At 44.8% G+C, this 23528-nt stretch overlaps 1 protein-coding gene across 2 annotated transcripts in view; it reads left to right on the top strand.

Annotated features, from left to right (window-relative positions):
* BAG6 (BAG cochaperone 6) overlaps nt 1-23528 on the top strand; it is a 63690-nt gene that overhangs the window by 10054 nt on the left and 30108 nt on the right. Inside the window, exons 2-11 of one of the 2 annotated variants that reach the window (XM_082264596.1) lie at nt 2760-2877; nt 2971-3158; nt 4868-4927; nt 5326-5382; nt 10023-10097; nt 14487-14617; nt 14753-14879; nt 22461-22655; nt 23042-23297; nt 23392-23436. In XM_082264596.1, the coding sequence (XP_082120722.1) occupies nt 2760-2877; nt 2971-3158; nt 4868-4927; nt 5326-5382; nt 10023-10097; nt 14487-14617; nt 14753-14879; nt 22461-22655; nt 23042-23297; nt 23392-23436 (1252 nt within the window). The remainder of the gene's footprint in view (nt 1-2759; nt 2878-2970; nt 3159-4867; nt 4928-5325; nt 5383-10022; nt 10098-14486; nt 14618-14752; nt 14880-22460; nt 22656-23041; nt 23298-23391; nt 23437-23528) is intronic. The other variant, XM_082264597.1, reaches the window with a different exon arrangement.

Here is a 23528-nt window from a genome sequence, read left to right as displayed (position 1 = left end):
TTTCCCCTGTCTACCGGGTATAAAGCCCACCTGGTCAGCATGGATCCACTCTTCCATCAGCCCTTTCATCCTAGTTGCTAATATTTCCGTGAATAACTTTGTGTCGGCATTCAAGAGGGAAATGGGCCTGTAACTTGAGCACAGCGTTGGATCTTTCTCTTCTTTTAAAATAACTGTTATCGCAGCTTGGAGTGCCTCTTTACTCATATTAAACTGGGTACCCAGACCATTCATATACCCTCTTTATCTTGGGATCAGAAGATTTTTATATTGTTTGTAATAACTGATGGTAAAACCATCAGGTCCTGGGCTTTTTCCTACGAGGGTTTCTTTTATAGCTTTTTCTATTTCTTGTTCCGTAATTGGTGCCTCAAGGAGTATTATTTTTTCCTTCTCTATTTTTTTCATTTTTGCATTTTCCAGATAGTTTTTAATCTTCTCTTCTCTATCGGGGTTATTTTCCTGTTTACCTACCCCCCTTACCGCATATAGATTTCCATAATATTTTTGGAACTCTCCTGCTATCTCAGTAGATGAGTGGACCAAGTCCCCCCCTTTATTTCTGATCTTATCTTTGAAGTTTGATTTTTTTTTTTTTAAGAATTCTTGCCAGATTTTTTCCGATTTTATTACCCTCTACGTATTTCTCTCTTGCTACTTTATTAAATTCTTGTCTAGTTTCTTGTTCTAATAGTTCTTTTAGGTCTTCTCTTTTCCTTTCTAACATAGATATTAGGGTCAGAATTTGACGTTAAACATCATGAAAGCATTGATCCATCTGCCTTGTATCAACGTTCAGGCTGGTGGTGGGGGTTTAATGGTGTGAGGGATATTTTCTTGGCACACTTTGGGCCCCTTAGTACCAATGAAGGATCAAGCCAGTCCCATTGGTTTCTGATTTGTAGCCCAAACTAAGAGGTGTCTGTGACAGCTTGGTCTATGCACGAAGAGCACGCAGTGAGTGCTCTTTAGGCACGTAAACAAATGTCAACTAGAAGCGCATATGTGCGATATGTGGGCGTTAAAGACGCATATGTGTTGGGCAACCATAAAGATGTTAAAAAAACAAAAAAAAATTGACTTTACACTTAACCACTTGCCGACCGCCCGCTGCATAGCAGGTTGGCTCGGCTGCCCAAACCGCCGTACCTGTACACTGGTTCGCGGAATCGCGGGTGCGCTCCTGTGGGCACGCGCCCACCCCCTTTAGGAAGTGGGAAAGCCGATCCATGGGGCCGGCAACTGCGATTGCCCCCGGGTACCTGCAATCGCTCCCCGTGGAGAGAGAACGGCGGTCTGCTGTTTTAAACACAGCAGACCATTGCTCTCTCTGGAATGAACACGGAGCGCCTGTGATCCTCCTATTTAGGATCACAGGTCTCTGTGTTTCCACAAGTCCCTCCCCCATACAGTTAGAAAACACCCCCTAGGCTCACACTTAACCCTTTAAATGCCCCTGGGTTAACCTCTTCCCTGCCAGTGTCATTATTACAGTAACGGTGCATTTTTTTTTAGCACTGATTACTGTAGTAATGACACTGGTACCCCCAAAAGTGTCAAAAATGTCAGGGGTTCGATCTGTCTGCCACAATGTCGCAGTCCCGCTAAAAATCGCAGATCGCTGCCATTACTAGTAAAAGAAAAAATAGATGAGAAATCTTTCCCCTAGTTTGTAGACGCGATAACTTTTGCGCACACCAATCAAAATACGCTTATTTGGATTTTTTTTTTTTAACAAAAATATGTAAAAATACAAATTGACCTAAAAGGATGAAAAAATTTGATTTAGATTTTTTTTTTCAGAATGTTTTTTATTTTTTTTTTTTTTGTTTATAGCACAAAAAATAAAAATCGCACAGGTGATCAAATACCACCAAAAGAAAGCTCTGTTTGTGGGGAAAAAAATTCAACCAATTTTATTAGGGTGCAGCATTGTACAAATGTGCTATTGTCAGTTAAAGTAATGCAGTGCCAAATCACAAAGAATGGCCTGGTCATTAAGGGGCTAAAACCTCCCGGTCCAGAAGTGGTTAAGACCCTCTTTAGGCTTAGGCTCCATGTACACGGGACGTTGTTAAAAGTCCCTTTTGAATGCTGGAATTTTTAGGACGTTTGAAACGTCCGGCCGCGTTTGTACCCGCGTTTAGCGGGCGTTTAGTGGGCGTTTGCGGGCGTTTGCGTTTAGAACCGTTCCTAGAGGTCAAAAAAATTATTCCCCTTTAAAATGTAAAAACGCGAACGCTAAACGCGGGTAATCGCGTTCGGACGTGTTTGTGCGTTTCAAACGCCGGGAAACACACGTTCGAACGCAAATAATTGCGTTCTAAAAAAAGTCCCTGAACGCAACTGCCTGCAAATGACTGTAAACGACCTGGTGTACATGGACAGATAAGATAAAATGTAGATGGGTTCAGGGGCTTCTGAAAAAAATGCCCAACTGCTCCTAAACGGCCATTTCCAGCGTCCCGTGTACATGGAGCCTTAAAGAGGTCATTTTATATTGTTTTATATCAGAATTACTCACAGCCACCTGTATATTGGGAAGAATCTCCTTACAGCTAAAGCTTGTTTACAGTGTATGCAGCGCTTATAGCTTTGTGTGTATGGATGTTTTATGTTCTTACATTTTATAAACCAAGGGTAAGCTTACTAGTCTCTGGGTTTAACACCCAGAGCAGAATTTTGATTGTACTCTGTGTGTGCACAACAGGCCTTTGTCTGAGCCGCCATCTTCCTCTTTTTTTTTTTCTTCCCTACAGATAACTGTGAAGGACTTCAAGGATCACATATCTCCCTCGGTTGGCATTCCTCCAGAGAAGCAGCGGCTCATATATCAGGGTCGTGTGCTGCAGGAAGATAAAAAGCTGAAGGAATACAGTGAGTACCTGACATTGTCAGCTGCACAGGAGGCTTTGAACAGAGGTTGTGGCTCTTTTTACCTAATAACCAGCTTGTGTTCTGCTCTTTCAGATGTGGATGGGAAGGTCATTCACTTGGTGGAGCGTGCGCCTCCTCAGACACAGACCACTACTGGGGGAGCTTCTGGATCGTCCAGCACATCTTCCAGCTCTAGCAGTAGTGCTGCGGGCGGACCAGGATCCAGCGGTCCTGAGAGGAACGGAAACGGCTACGTTATGGTGGGAGCGTTTAATCTGCCGGTGAGGAAATCTACTAGATCTATTCACATATTGGCTACATTTCATATGTCTCCCTGTCTCCTTTTTCACCATTGCTGTGTACCTCTGTGGCTCAACGTCTTTGTTAAAGTAAGCTGTTGTTGAAAAAATATCTGAAAAATACCAGCGTTCAACGCCTCAGCCTCAGCACTCACCTGCGGTTATGGCATTGACATCTTGCTAGTTTTGCGGCACTGCTGCTTATAAGATGAGCAAAATTCTGCAGAATTTTGGCTCACAGTGTAGTAATGCAGTAGGGGCAAGGTTTCAGCCTCTGTACTGATCCTCTGGCTGGCTTTTTGCCACCAGCAACATGATTGCTAGTGTGGCCCCAACTAATATTTTATATGATTCCATATTTGCAGTGTTCTCAGATTGGGTTTTGTAGTTGGGTACACGTCACACACCATCTTCAGGCTTCTATGCATCTGTTTTTCCTCTAATGCTGCAGAGCACTATACTCTGTACGAACTGTGGTCACAAACAGGCTTGGCTGCTCATAGAGGCCTCCAGAGAGAAGTCCATGCATTGCAGTCTAAAGTACAGCTTTTATGTTAAAATGGTACTAAACGTACCTCCACTCCAGCGATGCAACGTCCAGCATTTTCATCTTGATTGGCCAGCTCACGGTGACATAAGTCCTTTGCAAGCGCAATGGATTGATTTACCCCAGCCCAAGATGGACACAGACACAGTGTAGGACAAGGCATAATGGTAAGTCCATAATAGAAAAAGATCAGCTACAGGGAGAAGACAGGCAAAACTGGTGACTAGTTCTCTGCGTGCCTTTTATTTAGGCACAACTTCCACCATTTAGTTCCCTCCAAAGTGAATTTATACCTTCCTCACTGACAACTGAATATAAAAACAATAAAAATGCCGGTGCTTGCTTGTTCAATTCCCCCCCCCCCCCCCCCCCCTTTCATGGCCTGCTGGTTTCATGCTTGGATAAGGGCCTGGTATGCACTTTAAGGGTAACCACATGCCACAATTTAAAAAAATAAATAAATGGCGTGTGGCCCCCAAAAATGTTGGTAAAGACAAAGGCCCCTTCCCCACAACCCTGGCCGGTGGTTGTGGGAGTCTGTGGGCGGGGTGGCTTATCGAAATCTCAAGATCCCCCCCCTAATGTGAATGAGTAGGGTTACATAGTACCTAATTCTCCAAAAAATAAAGTGTAGTGCACTCGACGCTGACTCCCGCTGTTTGACAGTTCTTGCATAGCTAAGGGGCGGGGTCACCTGATGAGGTCCCCAGGTTACCCCGCCCCTTTGTGACGTCATCGACCGGGGGCCATGCTAACAGCTGATGACATATTGGTTGCTATGGACGCAGTCGGCAGCTTGCCGGCCCGCTCCTAGTAACCAGCTATTCTTCAATTAGAATTTGGATCGTTCTATTATTATTATTATTTTTCAGAAATAATTTTTATTGAGTTTTATAATATTATTATTTTTATTATAATTTTTTTTAATCTAATCATTCCAAAAATGAGAAATCCGTCAGAAAATAGATATACACAACGGATGTAAAAACTAAGTCTGGATTAATTTTTCATCCAATTTTCTAACAAAGAAAACTTGACTGAATGGAAATAGAAAATGGAAAGGGGCCTTAAAAACCTTTGACAAGTTTTGTTGAGCGCAGAGTAGTTCTTTAGGTTAACATGCTTTTCATCTCTCTTCCTATAGCATGTCATGTCAGGTCTGGGCGAGGCTGGCAGAGCTCCACGTGTTTCCACAGTCAGTGGGGTAAGTTTTATAAAGCCTCCATCAGATTTCCCTTTCTCTGTGTTGGTTGACATCCTGTCCCTGTAAGCAATGTGTCTTCTCCTGTGGTGTTTGCATGTATAACCCTTTCCTGGATGGGTTGGTTTACATGTAGAATAGGAGATCTAATATGTTTAAAACAATTCTCTGATTTATACCGTTTACTGTTGTCCTCCTTCTTCTTCTCTTCTCCCCCACCTGTCCTGCTCCTCTTTCACGTCTTTCTGTGTCTCTCCTTGTCCTCTCTACCTTCTCTCGTCCTTCTTGCTGTTTCTGCATCCTTTCTGATCTCTTGTTAATGTTCCTGATTTCATCCTGCCCTTTCTCATCCCGCCTGATCCCCTCTGGCTCTCTTCTTCCTTCCTACCTTCTCTGCTTAGAGTGATGGCTCCTCTCTTGATGTCCATATAAACTTGGACCAGCAGCTCCCCATCCAGGTACGAGACGTGGAGATTCTGCCTCTAGTCCTATGACATGTATTATCATGGTTGATCAGTTGCTGCTGTTTGTCAAGTTTTCTTAAGTGTGCAGTTATACCACAGACAAACAGTGTTACAATTGTGTTTTAGCCGGGGATTTGCTCAGATCTTTAATTCATTAGAAGAGATGTAATGGTCAAAGATTTTGGTGAAAGAAAAGGAGGAATTGGAAAATTATACTTTTTTTTTTTTTTTTATGATCGTTTTAGATAAATACACTGAAAAAAAGTGTAGGAACCAGTTAAATAACCAGAGGAAGGAATAAATGACTAGGCAAATGCCTAAGTGATGCTTGTACGTAGCCCATACTGGAAAAAGTAACAGGCTTACAGTGAAACTTTAAAGTAAGCATGTCACCAGTTTGAGCAATACAACTAACAGATTTGAACACATGAAGATTGGTTATATTACAGGGAACATCGGGAAATGTTAAATGTGACCGAAAAGATTTTCCTCCTGAAAAAACAGCAGTGTACTTCCTGGTTCATGAGTGTGCCTAGGCACACTAGGAAAATCAGGAACAGGGGCCGCACTCACAACGGGGTAACCACCTGTTAGTCAAACATGGATCCAAAAATGGGTGCTTTGACTTGAGTGTTTTTCAGCCATCGATTAGTAGTCAAAAACAAAAGGTAGAGCTGGTAACTCTGAAATCCATATGAATATCTTTATTGCTTACATGAATTTAAGTATAAAAAGGGCTGACAAGTTTTGGCAAGTAGCCCTGCTTACAGCCTGCCAAAACGCGTTAGCCCATTCATATTCGCAGTAAAGATCTTCATATGGATTTCGGAGTTGACGGCTCTACCTTTTTTTTTATTTTTGTGCCTAGGCACACTCCTGTGCTTACAGCCTCATAGCTGTGCAATTCAGTATCTGCAGTGTGAAAGCTAAGGCACTGCTTCCTCTTGACTGCTAGTCTCACCAGATTGAGATACTGTGCTGCTCACTGTTCTCCTTGCTGGAGGCTTTGACATAAGAAAGCAAAGCCCTGCCTCTGCCAAGATGGCCACCTCCACCCAATGACAGGGTGCAGAACAAGGCATGGTAAGTCAGTAAGTAAGTCGGTAAGTCTGCTGCCTGGACACAGCAGAAAATACTTTTGACTTCGACAAATCTGAAAGTGTCTTTGATATGACCACAGGGTTTTGTTGATGACTTTTGGAAATTCTAGTCGCCTTTATTTAAAATGAGTTTTATTTTTGAGTTTTGCAATAAAGAAATACAGACAGCAATAGCAATTGGAAGCACCATGGTTTAGGTACATCATAAGATTACTGCACCCTCACTTTCATACATTTGCCCCTGCCTATTTCCACCTAAAACCCTCTAGTTTGGGAAGGGTCAGTGCATAGAAATATGCTCACTGGAGTGTCACTATGCACAATATGTATGTAGTTTAGCAATGCGCTTTTTTTTTTTTTTTTTTTTGGAGTAGATTATAACTACGGCCCCCAAAATTCTAGCTGCTTAGGTGTCATAATCTTCTAGCTTGAATACTCCCTGAGCTGCTGACCCAGAAGATGTATGTAACCAGTAAAGTTAATGACTTCTTTTCAGCAGAAGGGCACCATTGGCAAGACTGCACATTATTGGCTTCCTTTTATACTTGATAGGCCCCTTGCAAACGAGGCGGATCTCGCCAAGCGTATCCGCCTGCTCAGTGAGGGATCTGTCCGCTGATCCCCGCTGAGCAGGCGGATGACAGGTCAGAACTGATCCCCATCTTTCTGTTTTAGCAGATCGGATTGGGTGTCAGTGGACACATGTCTGCTGATATCCACTGCTCCATAGAGAGCTATGGATGGTCCTATCGGGTGCGCCTGAAAAACTGATGGTGTTTTAACCCGTATTATGATTGATAAATACTGACCCTCCTAAAAAAATCCACTTGGAAGCATCTTTTTATTTATTAGGCGCCTCTATTGACCACTCATTGGTTCTATATTAGGGCCTCATGACCTTTTATCATTGTCCAGTGGACCTGCCAGCATCACCATAAAACCCAGATGAGCATCAAGTGTGACCACCCACACTCTGTGTGGAGACATATTCTCCACATGTGCTAATATAGGTTGCGTGACCCTAGGATTGGAATCTTTAGAGGGGGAAAAAAAAACATGTTTTTGAAGATTTAATGGCCACCTTTTAAAATGTATATTTAGAAATGTACAAAAATACAGATGTGGAAAGAGACATAAAATTAGGTCTTTGTAGTGCACAGTTCCCATGTAATGTATAATACTGTTCTCCAATCCAGTGTTTTTTTTTTTTTCAGTCACTTTTCCTTGTTTGCTGGGGTTAGAGACCCACCAATCATCAAAGTTCATTGTGCACAATTTTTATTAGGCAATATTTAACGGTCATTAGCCAGGGTTTTTGCTTCCTTACCTTGCCTTTTTGGAGTGAACTCTATCTGTCCTAAAACATTGAGCCTGGGTTCACACTTGTGCGACGCAAGACCCCATATGTAATTCGCACTGCAGTCCTGTGCAAATCGCACGCGATGTCTGTGTGGTGCGATTTGAGCCATTCATTTTATTTTGTATGGCTCAAATTGCACCGCATCCATACCAAAATGGTGCAGGACCCTTTTTGTTTTTATGGCTGCACTGGAATTGGATCGTATGGGTGTGCGAGTATGATTCAGACAATTGCACTGCATTTTGCGAGCCGTTTTGGGGTGTTATTAATTTTAACGTGGACACCCGCAGCAGATTGCATGAACACCATGCAATTTCAATGCAGTGTGGGAAACGCACAGAATTCACTTTAGCTGCGTTTCCCACATCGCATATTATTGAACCAAGGCTTAAAGTGAAATAACCTAGGCTTTAAAAAACAAACAAACATGTTCTACTTCCCTGCTCTGTGCAGTGGTTTTGCACAGAGCAGCCCGGAACCTTCTCTTCTTGGTTCCCCCACTGCCACTCCTGTCCCCTCCCTCCTGCCAAGTGCTCCCACAAGTAGCTTGCTGTGGTGGCACCCAAGCAGGCGCTCTCCCGAGCCCCAGCTCTGTGTGTCCATTCACACACAGAGCCGCAGCTCAGCCCTACCTCCCTACCTCTCCTGATGGGCTCACTGGCTGCGATTGACAGCTGCTGCCTTGGCCAATCAAGAGTGAGAGTCCCTGGAGAGCAGAGGCTTTCATGGGCATTGCTGGGTTGAGAGGGGCTCAGGGAAGTATGGGGGGGGGGGGCTACCACACACTGTTTTTTAATCTTGAGCCGTTAGAATGGTTTTAAGGTAACCGAAAACCTTATGAAGCTTGCAAGTACTCATGTAGCTTTTGTCTGGCCTCCCCTTGGGTCCTTGGCCTAAGCGGTACATTGCAACTTCATTATGGCACATGGGGCCTTGACTACTGCCCAAGTTAAGATTGATCCAGGGTCAAGGCCCTGTATGCTGAAATGAAGCTGCGACATTGGCTATGAATTTCTGCTAGGTCCATCGCCCCCCCCCCCCTCTCAAACCAGTGAGATCACCTCTGCAGCCAAAAACGGGCATCCGTTTGGATTGCGAAGTGCAGGGGTTGATCCTAGAAGACCTCTTAAGTCAGGACCCCCTTATTTTTGTGTGTATGACATCGAAATTCCCCAAAATGCACTGAAGAGGACTAAAAATGAATGAAGTGACTTTCAGGCAACTTTTTAGAAATTCATGGATGTACATTCCCATTGCATTCTGACGTGAAATGTGGCAACTCTTAATAAGTTGCCAGCTTTGCATTGTGTTCTGCAGTGGAGTTGTGTGGGTGCTCCACTTTGCCGTAGAAGGCGTTGTACTGGATTGTGGGGGCTCTTAGGTAAATTGTAGGTTTCCGTGACAGTCCCTCTCAGTTCCTGCAAGTTCTGAGTGATACCTGTTTTGTAAACTGTAACACATTATCTGATTAAAGTCAGACAAAACTTCCATTTACATCAGCTAAACACATTCCAGAAGCATCAAAACTAAAAAGTAGGCAAAGTCTTGCAGTTTTTCTTTAGAAAGCAACCACCTCTTGAATAATAAAGACTGCCCCCTGCCAACCTAATGTAGAGGAGGACCCTTGCTCTTTAGTGGTCTCCCAGCGGAGATAGAACTCCCTATCTGGCGAGTCGGAGCCATCTGCTTTGCTGATTGGTGAGCAATAGGTCTGACTGCAGGGGAATTCTCTGATGTTTACAGAGAGACCACTGTTTCCACACAGTCAAAGCAAGGGTCCTTTTTTGCAACATGCTGGCAGGGAATAGGCTTTTTCTGCTTAGAATCCAATCCAGAATATGGAGGGCTAAGAGGCATGTGAATGTAGATGGTGGGTGGGGTTCTTGTCAGCTGCTCTTATCCAATGCTGCACCTGTGTCTAGCTGCAACCGTCTAATGCATTCTTTGTCTCTGTTTTCTTGCTTCTGTCCACCTTTTACTTGTTGTCTCTGGCGCTCCTTTCCAACTCTCTCTCCTCTGTTGGTCTTCATTGTGTTTTTGCTTTTGCTACCATTGCAACCTTGGGCCTTTTATCTTTTCACGTCCACTTCACTTGTTTTCTGCTTGCTCTTATTAATATCCTTCTATATCCTTTTCTCCTATGTCTTTCTTCCTTCCTACTACTCCCTATACAGAGTGAGCCTCGTGTTCGTCTTGTCCTGGCGCAACATATATTACAAGATATTCAGTCGATACTGGATCGCCTAGAGGTGAGTGTTCAAAATCTGGCTCAACCTGTAACATCTTGATGTATCATGTGAGGACGGAGATAGCATTGCTGTGTGTACTGTACCTTTTCTATGTATACATATCATGGTGTAGTGCGTGAGGATGAAGATAACACTGCTGTGTATACTTGACAGGTGCTGTGTGTACATGTCATGGTGTAGTCTGAGAATGGAGATGACACTGCTGTGTGTACTATACCTGTGCTATGTATACGTATGATAGTGTAGTGTGAGGATGAAGAGAACGTTGCTGTGTGTACTTGACCGGTGCTGTGTATATATGTTATGGTGTGAGAATGGAGATGACAATGCTGTGTGTACTATACCTGTGCTATGTATACATATCATGGTGTAGTGTGTGAGGATAAAGATGATGCTGTGTGTACTTGACCGGTGCTGTGTGTGTATATGTGTATATGTGTGTATAATATATATATATATATATATATATATATATATATATATATATATATATATATATATATATATATATAATGTATGTGTATGTATGTGTGTGTGTGTGTGTATGTATGTGTGTGTATATATATATATATATATATATATATATATATATATATATATATATATATATATATATATATATATATATATATATATATATAATAATGTGTTATGTTATGGTGTAGTGTGAGGATGGAGATAACACTGCTGTATGTACTATACCCGTGTTTTGCATACATGTCATTGTGTAGTGTGTGAGGAGGAAGATGACACTGCTGTGTACAGCCATGGCCAAAAGTTTTGAGTGACACAAATATTCATTTTCACAAAGCCTGCTGCTTCAGTGTTTTTCGATCGTTTTGTCACGTTACTATGGTATACTGAAGTATAATTACAAGCATTTGTAAGTGTCATAGACTTTTATTGACAATTACATTAAAGCGAAATTCACTCATTTGCTTCCTCTAACCCTCCGGTGGTGTGGCACCTTTCAGGGGGGGAACGGGTACTTACTTTCGACAGGTACCCTTCCCCACTTCCTGGAAATGGCGCCGCGGCAAAAGTTTGGCCCCCTCCGCCGCCAAGCCAATCCGAATGCGAAGCGTGCTTCGTGCATGCGTAGTAGGGACCCGCCCGTGAAGCCTTGAAGCAGCAAGGCTTCACTGCCAGGTTCCCGTATCGGCGATGGCAACGGCAGCACCTGACAGCCAATGGAAACATTGGCTGCAGTGCCGACATTTCTGGACTCCAGGACAGGTAAGTCATATTAAAAGTCAGCAGCTACAGTATGTGTAGCTGCTGACTTTTAATTTTTGGAGGGGGGGGGGGCGGAACTCCACTTTAAGTTTATGCAAAGAGTCAACATTTTTGCAGTATTGACCCTTTTTTTTCAAGACCTCTGAAATTCACTCTGGCATGCTGTCAATCAACTTCAGGTCCACATCCTGACTGATGGCAGCCCATTCTTGCATAATCAATGCTTGGAGTTTGTCATAAACTGTGGGGGGTTTTTTGTTCACCCGCCTCTTGAGAATTGACCACAGGTTCTCAATGGGATTTAGGTCTGAAGAGTTTCCTGGCCATGGACCCAAAACTTCGATGTTTTATTCCCCAAGCCATTTAGTTCTCTCTTTTGCCTTAAGCCAAGGTGCTCCATAATGCTTGAAAATGCATTGTTCATCACCAAACTGTTCTTGGATGGTAGGAAGAAGTTGTTCTCGGAGGATATTTTTGTACCATTCTTTATTCATGGTTGTGTTCTTAGGCATAATTGTGAGAGAGCCCACTCCCTTGTTGGCTGAGAAGCATCCCCACACATGAATGGTCTCAGGATGCTTTACTCTTGGCATGAAACAGAACTGATGGTAGCGCTCACCTTTTCTTCTCTGGACAAGCTTTTTCTGGATGCCCCAATCATTCAGAAAGGGGATTCATCAGAGAAAGTGACTTAACCCCAGTCCTCAGCAGTCCAGTCTCTGCTTCTTTGCTGTCCTTGACACCAGGCCATCATCCAAAAGTTTTCTCCTCAATGTGCACTCACACCTGCCTTCTGCCATTCCTGAACAAGCTCTGCACTGGTGATGCCCCCCGATCCCGCAGCTGATTCAACTGTAGGAGAAGTTCCTGGTGCTTGCTGGACTTTTTTTGGGCGCCCTGAAGCGTTTTTCTCAAATGCAGTGGAAATATTTTTTTGGGATTAAGTTAATTTTCATGACAAAGAGGAACTTTGCAATTAATCGCAATTCATCTGATCACCCTTTTAAACATTCTTGAGTAAATGCAAATTGCCATAAAAAAAGAGGCAACAGACTTTGTGTAAATTAAGATTTGTGTCATTCTCAAAACTTTTGGCCACGGCTGTATACCTGTGCTGTGCATACTGTACATGTCATGGTGTAGTCTGAGGATGGAGAGAACACTGCTGTGTGCACTATACCTGTGGTGTGCATATGTCATGGTTTAGTGTGAGTATGGAGATCACACTGCTCTGTGTACTTTATCTTTTTGTATATACGGGTAGTAGCCTGAAAAGACATTTATGCATTTGTGGTCTGTAATATTTCTCTTTCCTTCATTGACAAACACAGCTTCTGTTCTCCATAACCTTTGGATTATGCTGCCCCCTACAGGAGTAGGACACTAGGCAGAAAAAGTCTGGCTTCACCCATGGGCAGTCCCAGGGGAATACTCCCTCTCTCTCCTATAGGCACTTAGTTTTTTTTTTTTTCGACTAGTGAGCAGTAAGGACCTTGTTGATCTTGGGTCCTGGCAAATTTTTTCTTTTTAGATAGAAATTTTTTCTCCTTGTTTTTTTTTCCCTGGGAGATCTACAATCAACTGCCTGACTGGACGACAGGCTGGATAATCTAGATCCAGTGGTCACCCCAGTCTGGCCAGCAACCCCATGCAGACCTCAGCTCTGCACTAGGTCGGCCACTTCATAGCCCCACTGGACGGGGGCTGGCCTGCGAGTTAAATGCCTCGCGAGGTCGCATATGACCGGGTCTCGGCTCAAGTCGCAGCGTTCCTCACTGACTCAGGTTTATCTGTTAAAAGCTAGGAAATCTACTTCTAGGAAGATCTTCTATCGTACGTGGAAGATGTACATTGCATGGTGTGAGTCTATTGGAGTTCATTCTAGCTCCTTCTCGGTGGCTCAGATCTTGACCTTCCTTCAACAGGGGTTTGAACAAAAAATTGGCCTTGAGAACCATCAAGGGCCAGGTGCCGGCTTTGGCAGTCTTCTTCCAAAGACCTTTGGCCACACACTCCCTGGTGCGTACCTTTCTTCAGGGTGTCTGACATTTGGTTCCTCCAGTGCAGTCTCTGTTGTTTTTGGTGGCTATCACATCTACGTGCAGGGTGTCGGAACTGGCGGTTTTATCCTATCGTTCACCTTTCCTGTGATGCACGGCGATAAGATGGTGCTTCACCCTTGTCTGTCATTCCTTCCAAAGGTTGTCTCTGATTTTCATTTGAATGAAGACATTGTGTTGCCTTGCCTGTGTCCCAAGCCTAAACATCCGAAGGAATTTGGTCCTGGCAATTAGGGTGTACCTGGCAGCTACAGAGTCTTTCAGGAAGTCAGACTCACTCACGGATGGGCCTCGTAAAAGGGTTATCTGCTTCCTCTGCGACAATTTCCAGGTGGATCAGACAGACAGTGACTCAGGCCTATTCCATCAGGGGTCAGGTTCCTCCTTTCCCTGTCAAGGCTCACTTTACTTGGGCGCTTAATGCCCCCTGGGCCTTTCGTCATCAGGCGTCGGTGACACGGGTTTGTAAGGCAGCCAGCTGATCGTCGGTGCACACTTTCACAAAGTTTTATAAAGTGGATGTATTGGTATCTGCGGATGCTTGTTTTAGCAGCAAGGTTTTGCAGGCTGCTGTTGAGAGGACCTGGTCCTCTTCAAGGGTGTATTGTTTTTTTTTCAGGTGGGCTCCAGTTGTTTTGGTTGGGCTCCTGTTGCCTGGTTGGCTACTGTTTAGCCTTGGGAATATTTTTTGCTCTTCCCACCCCTCCTGTTTAACACTGCTTTTGGACATCCCAACAGTTATGAAGATCTGAAGCTGTGTCTGTCAATGAACGAAAGTGAAAATGGGATTGTTGACTTGCCATCAAATTCATTTCTCTGATGTTCATTGACGGACATAGCAAACACCCCTCTGTGGAATTGTAATTCTTCTGACACTGCTTGTAACTAAACTGAGTGCCTATAGCAGAGAGCGGGAGTATACCCCCTGGGACTGCCCATGGGCATAGCCAGACTTTTATTTTCTGCCCTGTCCTACTCCTGTAGGGGGCAGTATAACCCAACGGTTATGGAGATCAGAAGCTATGTCCGTCAATGAACATCAGAGAAATGGATTTTACGGAAAGTCCAAAATGCAATTTTTCCTGTTGTGCAGCAACAACCTAGTAATGATCAGACTGCAGAACCTATGGAAACAACAGGACCTGAAGGTGAATCTGGAAGTCGGGAAATGCCATCCCAAAGTGCACAGAGCTCAGAGGGACAAGCTGGTACAGCACCGACAAGGTAACAAGATTTCTTCCTACCCTATGATTGCTTATAGGATTCAAAGCTCCTAGAGTTCATCAACCCCCTTTGTTTGTCTTGTGTATTTTTTTTCTACACAATCCTGCTAATAATGTACTTTATATCTCACTGCAGCCACCCCACCCCTACTGAGTATGTGGAGGTCCTCCAGTCTTTATCCCGAGTGGAAGAGCGCCTGGCTCCCTTCATGGATCGCTACCGAGAGATCATCAGCAGTGCTACCAATGGCACTTATGAGAATGTAGGAGCAACTTCTGCCTATCTTTTAGATCCTCTAGGCTTTTGTAGACACTTAATTCTTTAAAACTAGTTTGGGATCCTTTGTAAGGGAGAGGGAGCTGTTTTTGTTTTCATATTGGCCTCTCTGATTTCTATTTCAAACTTTATTTTATTATCCACTATTACTGATAGCAGCAGCCTGTTGGACCTATTTATGAAAATGTAACTAAAACTGGTGCTGTAGCCCCTAGGTGCCAATTATATTCCTTGTTTGGTTTAAAGGCTAACTTCACCTTTAGGAGCATATTACACCCATATTTAGAGTGTAATCTCCTCCTATGCACTCCCTTCGTGTCACCAGTGCTCCACTCAATCCTCTCCCTGCACTCGCTGCCACAATTTGAAAACCAAGCAGCAGTGCGGGGCTCCATTAATTTCCTCGTGACTAAATTGACTACAAGTATTGTCAGCCATTGCAGCTGACGGCTTGTAGTTCTCAATAAAGTGCGAGGGTGCTAGTAAGTGTTGTTGAAGTTTGATTCTTCCTGCCAGTCACTAACTGCCTGCCCGAAGTTTAGCCAGACAGCTTACGGAGTGTCTGCAGTGCAATGCTTTACAGTCTGCAATGTACCATTTAAAGATGTGCATTTATGATTTTTTTTTAACAAAAGTTAAACTTATCCATTAGGAAATAGTCTGATTGGACATTTTTGATTTACCCCTTCCTGTCCGGGCTATAGCTGAAAGACAGTGCGGGCTTACTTTGCTGGGAGGGCATCCATGGACATCCTCCTGTGATCGCACTGTCAGTGCGCCCCCCTGCAGTGTGTGGGTGGCGCGCTCTGTGATCACAGATCAGGGAAAAGGGCCAATCACAGCAGCCCTTTACCACGTGATCAGCTGTGTCCAATGACAGCTGATCCCAATGTAAACACATGCTGGTTATTGGCTTTCCTTTCCTCACTCTGACAGTGTGAGGAGGGGAGAAGAGAGCCGATAGCCAGCTTGTGTTAAAGGGACATCTACACTGATGATCAGGACACTGATTTATCAGTGCAGTTCCAACAGTTCCCACCAGTGCTGCCAATCAGTGCCTCGTCGTCACCAATCAGTGCCGCCTCACTAGTGCCCATCAGTGCAGCCTCATCAGCGCATATCAGTGAGGAAGAAAAATTACCCGTTTGCAACATTTTTTTTTTAGTTCAACAAGGTCTTTATTGTAATGAAACAAAACAGGAAATATACAACAGTATACAATACACATCTTAAGATTTTAAGGAATGAGAAAACCAGGCTAGGGTACATATGTCAAACAAAGGTTCATAAAAGGAACCTGTACTACAATTAGAGGAAGCCGAGGAACACAATACAAGTAAACTGATATCTGTCATTTTGTACATACTACTAATAATATACAATACTGAATCGTCCAATCCCTAGGGAAGAAAGGGAAGCAGAAGAAACACAAAGAGTGTAGACATACAACTGCAACGCTCACTGAAAATAAAAAGGTCACTTATGTGGCTTTATTCTGATGACATACACGTCTCCAGGGCCTGAACCCACCTATCCCTTATTATACTTGGATACACATCCTCTATGGGAATAGATCAGTTTTTTATAGGGCAAAGTTACATTGACCTCCCGGAGCCAGTCCCGTAAAGATGGAGGTGAATCTCTCATCCAGCGGCGGGCCAGACACTTCCTAGCAAGAAACAGTGTCTCATGTAAAAACAGAGTGGTATATTTATCTACACTAGCGTCAGGGGGTATTCCTAGTAGACAGAATTTCGGGGCCAGAGTCAAAGGGGACCCCATGGTATCATGTAGAAATCTAACCACCTGCTCCCAAAAGCCCTGGACCTCAGTACATGTCCAGAGCAAATGGTAAAAGGTGCCACGCTCCACCCTGCACATGGGACACTGACCAGTAGCCTCGCTACGATAGGTAGCCACCACAGTCGGTGTCAGGTAAGCTCTATGGAGGATATATAATTGAGTCAGATGATCCGAGAGTTTCGGGGAAACCGATTTGCAGTTATCTAGGGCATCCCCCCATTCCTTATCCTCAAGCGTCCCGATGTCTCCCTCCCATTTAGTCTTGATGGCATACGCCAAAACCGTTGACTCTGGCAAAAGGAGTGCATTATACATATATGAAATAAGTTGTTTAGATTTAGAGCCCATTACCACCTCCAAAACCGGGATCGAGGTCAATTCTTGAATAGGGCAAGGAAATTGAGCTGCGAAGGCGTGCCTAAGCTGCAAATACCTAAAATACATATGATTAGGGAGATCGTATTGCCCTTTTAACTCATCAAAAGATTGGAGAGCACCATTGGTAAGTATGTCAGCCAAATAGGAAATTCCATAATGGGCCCACACATGTGCATCCGGAATAGAGGCACACTCACAGAGACTGGTATTATGCCACAGCGGCGTATGTGCATGCAGCAAGGGTATATCCAATTTGGTTGACACCACTTCCCATATTCGCCTATACTGATACAGCATAGAGGTCTTATCCCCACGGGTTTCAGCCCCCCGTACACCCACCAGAATCAAGGATAAAGGTTCAACTGATGCATGGGCCCATACAGGGGCTAGAAGGGTCAAGAATCTCTCCCTATCAAAACTATGAAGATGAAAGAAGTGGGATAGCTGTGATGCCAGGTAGTTTAAATTGAAATCTGGAAGAGCCAAGCCACCCAGGTCTACGGGGCTTTTAAGCTTCCGCCATGCCAGCTTATGTCTACTGGTGCCCCAAATAAAGGGCTTAAGTATAGCTTCTATCTGAAGAAAAAACTTAAGGGGAAGGTAAATTGGAGAGTGCCACAAAATGTACAAAAACTTAGTGAAGTAACACCATTTTTACGAGGTTAATCCGGCTGCGAACCCCCAACGGGAGACGCGCCCATATCTGTGTCTTAGCTTTTAACAATATGAACAAGGGTTGTATGTTGTTCTGTATGTAATCCATCGAAGATTTGGTCACCTGAATCCCTAAATATTTAATGCGATTGACTACCTGCAAAGGGAAAAGTGGGTTTACAGGGAAGGGGGAAATATTATCTATGGGCAAAATTTGAGATTTGTCCCAATTGATTTGTAATCCAGAAAAGCGGCCAAAGTGTTTAATAAGGGAGAGGGCTACCGATAGGGATGTACCCGGGTCAGCCAGGTACAGCAGGGTGTCATCCGCATACATACTAATTTTTTCCTCTAAAATACCCACCCGGAGACCATGAATATCGGAGTGCGACCGGATCGCTATCGCAAGTGGCTCTGCTACCAGCGCGTACAAAAGGGTGAAAGGGGGCAACCTTGCCGAGTACCCCTAGTAAGAGAAAACCCCGCCGATGTCCTCCCATTAGCCAGTACTTTAGCCACCGGTGCCTGGTAAAGAATCCGTACCCACCGGATGAAGTTGGGGCCAAAGCCATAGCCCTCCAGGCATCTCCAAAGGAAGCCCCATTCTACTGAGTCAAATGCCCTTGCCGTATCTAAGGACACCACGACTCTTGAGCCAATGTTATTGTGAGCGGCCTGTAAATTCATAAATAGACGTCTCAGATTGAAGGAGGTGTTCCTGCCTGGCATAAAACCCGACTGGTCCGCATGAACAAGAGAGAGAATAACCTTGCTAAGGCGGATAGAGAGGACTTTAGCCAGAATCTTGACGTCGACTTGCAGCAAAGAAATTGGGCGATAAGAGGCGAGTTGATGGGGATCTTTACCTGGTTTAGGGATAAGAACAATTAAAGCTTCCCGCATAGTAGGAGGCAGTGTGTAGGATTCAAATGCACACTCAAACATAGACAGCAAGTGTGGCACCAACACCTCAGAATATGTAGAATAAAATTCTATGGGTAATCCGTCTGTTCCCGGGGACTTAGACCTGGGAAATCTAGCCATAGCCTCAATAATCTCTTCCTGCGACAGCGGGGCTTCAAGAAGCACCAGCTGCTCGTCCGTCAATTGGGGAAGAACGTCCGGGGACATGTACATTGAGATCGGAGAGTCATCAGCCGGGGCTGTAGAAGTGTAAAGGTCACGGAAAAAGTCCCGAAAACGGTCAGCCACTAACCCGGGATCGGACACAGGGGGTCCCATTGGAGGATGAAGGGTGATCACCACCGGCGGCCTATCATTGCAATGTACTAGATAGGCCAAAAGTTTACCCGCCCGTTCACCATGCTCATACAACTTTTGTTTTTGAAAAAAAAGGGTCCTACAGGCTTTTTCATACTCCAGCTGTTCCACTACCCTTGTCAATAATTTTAATTGATCTGCGCCAGTGGGTGTCGGGTCAGCTATATACGCAGCCTCTGCGGAAGCCAAGGTTCCAATCGCCTCAGCATGCGCCTGAGCGGAAGTTGCTTTAATAGTATTGATGGTAGTCATTAATGTCGATCTGGCATGGAGCTTAAAGGTCTCCCACACTACCAAGGGAGAGGCCGAGCCGACGTTATCGGCAAAAAATTGTTGCCACCTAGCGGCCAAGTCAATCTCCTCAGGAATGAGGGAGAGCCAAAACGGGTTTAATCGCCAGGCTGGCCGGATTCGTTCACTGTGAATCCGGAGCGTAACCCAATAGGGACAGTGATCCGAAAGACTGCGGGCTGAAAAGCCCGCATCCAAAAGTCTGGGGAGTAAGAAGGGGGATATAAAAATAAAGTCAATACGAGACATGGAATTATGAGAGGCAGAAAAACAGGAGTACGCTCTTAATGACGGATTACGAACCCTCCAAGTGTCCAGCAAATTAAATTCCTCCATCAACCGTGCAAACCTAGTTGTCAGTGTCTGGGGCTGTGTGGCTCCGGGAGCATGCAACCTGTCCAAACTGGGGTTCAGGGTGTTGTTGAAATCCCCTAGCCAGATCGCTGGAACCCGTGGATGCAACACCATGAAGTCTAGGCCCTCGTGCAGTATAGAAGCCGAAAACGGCGGAGGAACATAAAAGGCTAATAACAAATAAAGCTCACCATACAACAGTACATCTAAAAACACATATCTGCCCTGCGAATCTACTAGGGACCCCCGGAGCTCAAAATGCACTGCTTTGGCAACCAAGACTGCCACACCACGGGAATGAGAAGTGTGCATGGAATGAAACGTCCATCCCAACCAAGGGCGCTTCAGCGCCCTTTGAAGAGTACCTTCTAGATGGGTCTCGAGTAGAACTATAACGTCCGCCCTGTGGCGTTTTAAGGCATCAAAAACAGCTGACCTCTTAAGTCTGTCCCTCATGCCCCGAACGTTCCAAGTAAGGAGTTTAAGGTGCGCCATGCAAAGGAATCAGCATAATATCGTGCAGGAGCTCCGTGGATACCGTTCGGCTCTGATATCTAGGGAAAAACAGTACTGTAAGAAAATATATATCAGTAAAGAACATAAAAAAATATATAATTTCACTCGGCAAGAAGGGGAAAAATAACACAGAGAAAAAATTGCAGTTCTCATTCCTCAATACATAAAAAGAAAAAACATATAGTGACAATAAAGACATCCCAACCACCCACCCCGCCCTGCACCTACCCCAACTAGTGCGGGCTCTTAATCCAAAAAAAACCCCATCCACCCTATCAACCCGTGAAAAACCCAGGGAAAAAAAAAGATAAATGGGAGGGATCCAACACAAAAACGTGTGAGAGATGTCCCTTCTGTCCCGCAGGGCGGTAGCAGAGGGATGGTTGGTGCATGTGCCTAACATAGGCAATCATATAGCGAAACTTCGCTGGATAGCAGTACATGTATCTAGGACAAAAAGTGAGAGACTTCAATGGCTCCGCCAGATTACAATAATAAATGTGACCATTCAGGTTAAAAAGGAGCATACAAAGAACAAAAAGAAAAAAATTTTTCCCTTTTTTTTTCCTTTTTTCTTTATTTTAACCCCCCCCCCCTCCATGGGCAAAATACCCCAAAAAAAAAAAAATAAATAAAAAAAAACAAGGGAAAAAAGAAACATCCATAGGGGGGGGGGGGAGAGGTACCAGCCACCCCACCGGGGAACCCGGGTGATACCTGACCATCTCAGGTTCCATCCAACATATCTACAAGTACAAGTTAAGAATCTGGGTGGTCTCAAAAAATAAACAAATGTATCATCCAGCACAGGAGAGGAGAAAACAATCCGAAAATTCAAAAATTCAAAAAATACAACCAGGATCCAGCACACGACAGGGAAACTGAGGCATGAGGCAAACCTAGCCCCGCGCCTCAAGATGTTCCAACCAGGAGATGACTGCCTCCGGATCATCGAAGAAGTGTACTCTGTCTTCGCCCTCCACACGGAGGCGGGCAGGGAATAGCATGGAATACTTAATGTTCTTTACGCGGAGCCTGCGTTTTACCTCAATAAAGGTTTTGCGTTTTTTCTGGACATCCGCCGAGAAATCCGGGAAAATTGCAAGCCTGCTATTCCCGAAGGGGATATTGCCCTTCTCCCTGGTGAGGCGTAGCACAGCATCCCTATCTCTAAAATTTAATAACTTGGCTATGAAGGTACGAGGGGGGGCCCCCTGCGGCGGTGGTCTGCCAAATAGGCGGTGGGCTCTCTCCACTACAAAGGTCGGGGAAAAAGCCGCACGCCCATAAGTATCAATAAGGAGTTGCTCAAGAAAGTCTGATGGGTGAGCCCCCTCTGCTCCCTCAGGCAGTCCAATCATCCGAATATTACATCTCCACAGTCGGTTCTCCATGTCATCCTGTTTAATCATAAGCTGAGTAACTTGGAGCTGGAGATGGTCTGAGGAGTTTTGCAAAGGTGGGAGGGAATCCTCCACAGCACTGATCCGCTGCTCAGCCTCGGTCACTCTCTCCCTCACCCTCTGGAGATCCTGTCTGATCAAGGAGATATCCGCTTTCACCTCCTCGATCTTACTGGTTAGTGAAGCCTGACATTGAGAGAGAGCCTCCAGCACCTTAGCTGTCTCAGCGCCCATGGCGCTCGTCTCCGGTCCTGCCTGGGCGCCATCTGGAGCCGGGAGGTCCTTGTCCGTGCGGCGATATTTATCAAGCTTGGCGGCAGTGTCTGTCTGCTTCTTCGGTGGGGACATACTGCAGACAGTCCGGTTTCAGGTGCGGAGGTGTCGGGGAGGCTGTAAAGAATCGCTAAGTGCAGGATTTACGAGTTAAGGAGTGTGTGTCGGCGGAGCTGCTCTCACTCACGTCCTAACCCATGCTGCTCCAGGCCACGCCCCCCGTTTGCAACATTTTTATACCAAACTATGAATTATTTTTTTTTGTTTAACAAAATATAAAAAAGCCAGTAGTGTTATAATACCACCAAAACAAATCTTTGTGTGAAAAAATGATACAATTTAATTTGGGTACAGTGTTGCATGACAGCCCTGAAAGCTGAAAATTGGCCTGGACACGAAGGGGGTAAAAGCACCCAGTAAGCAAGTGGTTAATTTAACACGTTTCTTCTATTGGTGACACTCATTTTATTCCATTATAACTCTGTCTGTCTGTTTGAGTGGTTCACATCTATACATATCTGTGTGTTTCCTGTATTTTGTCTGTTTTTCATTTTAGATGTAAAATGCTGTCACATTATCTTTTTTGACTCTGTCTCTGTGTGCTGCTTCTATAGGAGGAACGAGAACAAGCACAGCGAATTATAAATCTTGTTGGCGAGTGTCTTCGGCTGCTAGGGAACGCGTTGGTTGCAGTGTCTGATTTGCGGTGTAATCTTTCTATGGCAGCCCCTCGCCACATGCACGTGGTCCGACCCATGTCACACTACACAGGTCCAATGCTGCTCCAGCAGGCAGCCATCCCTATACAGGTAAGATGATCTATTACCTTCTCATTTTTATTCTCTTTTCCCCTCTGTCTCTTTCCCTCTCCCTCTTTCTTTCTTTCCTTGCCTCTCCTCTTCTCCAAAAACGCACAGGCTTGCATTGTTAAAGTAGACCTTGCAGCAAGTTCCGCATATACTGTCCAGACCCCCTGTATAAATCTGTTTTACTGCAAGGCATCTCGTTTCCGCATTTATTGTGTAAGTTCTACCGCATGATACTTCGGTCCACAGGTCCACAAAGCCTTAATTGAAATGTCACTACGGTAACAGCTTCAATGACGGTACACATGAATGGCAGAGGCCACCATAGTGTGGCCAACCACTTTTTTTTTTTTTTGCTTATTGTGTATGTGGAATTGTTTTCCTTCCAGATTAATGTCGGTACCACAGTGACAATGACAGGGAATGGAGCCCATGCTAGTCAGACAAGTGAAGGAACGACAACCTCAGCCACTGCTACTAGCACTTCAGACACAGCTCGTGGAGCCAGTGACACCCAGGGCCCTCCTCCTGGGGAGTCCACCCCATCTCCGGCCCCTCCCACCGCTACTCCTACTCCGCACCCTCGCGTTATACGCATCACACACCAGACAGTGGAGCCAGTCATGATGATGATGAATATCCAGGGTGAGCTGGTTAGACTTTGGATCTGGTTAGCTCCCTTTATCCATCACCATACTTTGCTTCAAGTTATAACATTGTGAATTCCTTTTTGTTTCAGAATCAGGACCCGGTGGGTCGTCAAATATTCCACCAACCTCCGCAGGTGAGATATGGTAATTGTGCTTAGCGATGCTCAGTGTGCACCTCCGCCACTTGATTCTGTTCAGCCAGTTTTGTGATGCAGCTAACCCCCCC

Source organism: Pelophylax lessonae, assembly GCF_965119305.1.
Source record: "Pelophylax lessonae genome assembly, chromosome: 7".
Lineage (NCBI taxonomy): Eukaryota > Metazoa > Chordata > Amphibia > Anura > Ranidae > Pelophylax > Pelophylax lessonae.
The sequence above is the reverse complement of the archived record's forward strand: the minus strand, read 5'-3'. Positions and strand labels throughout refer to the sequence as shown.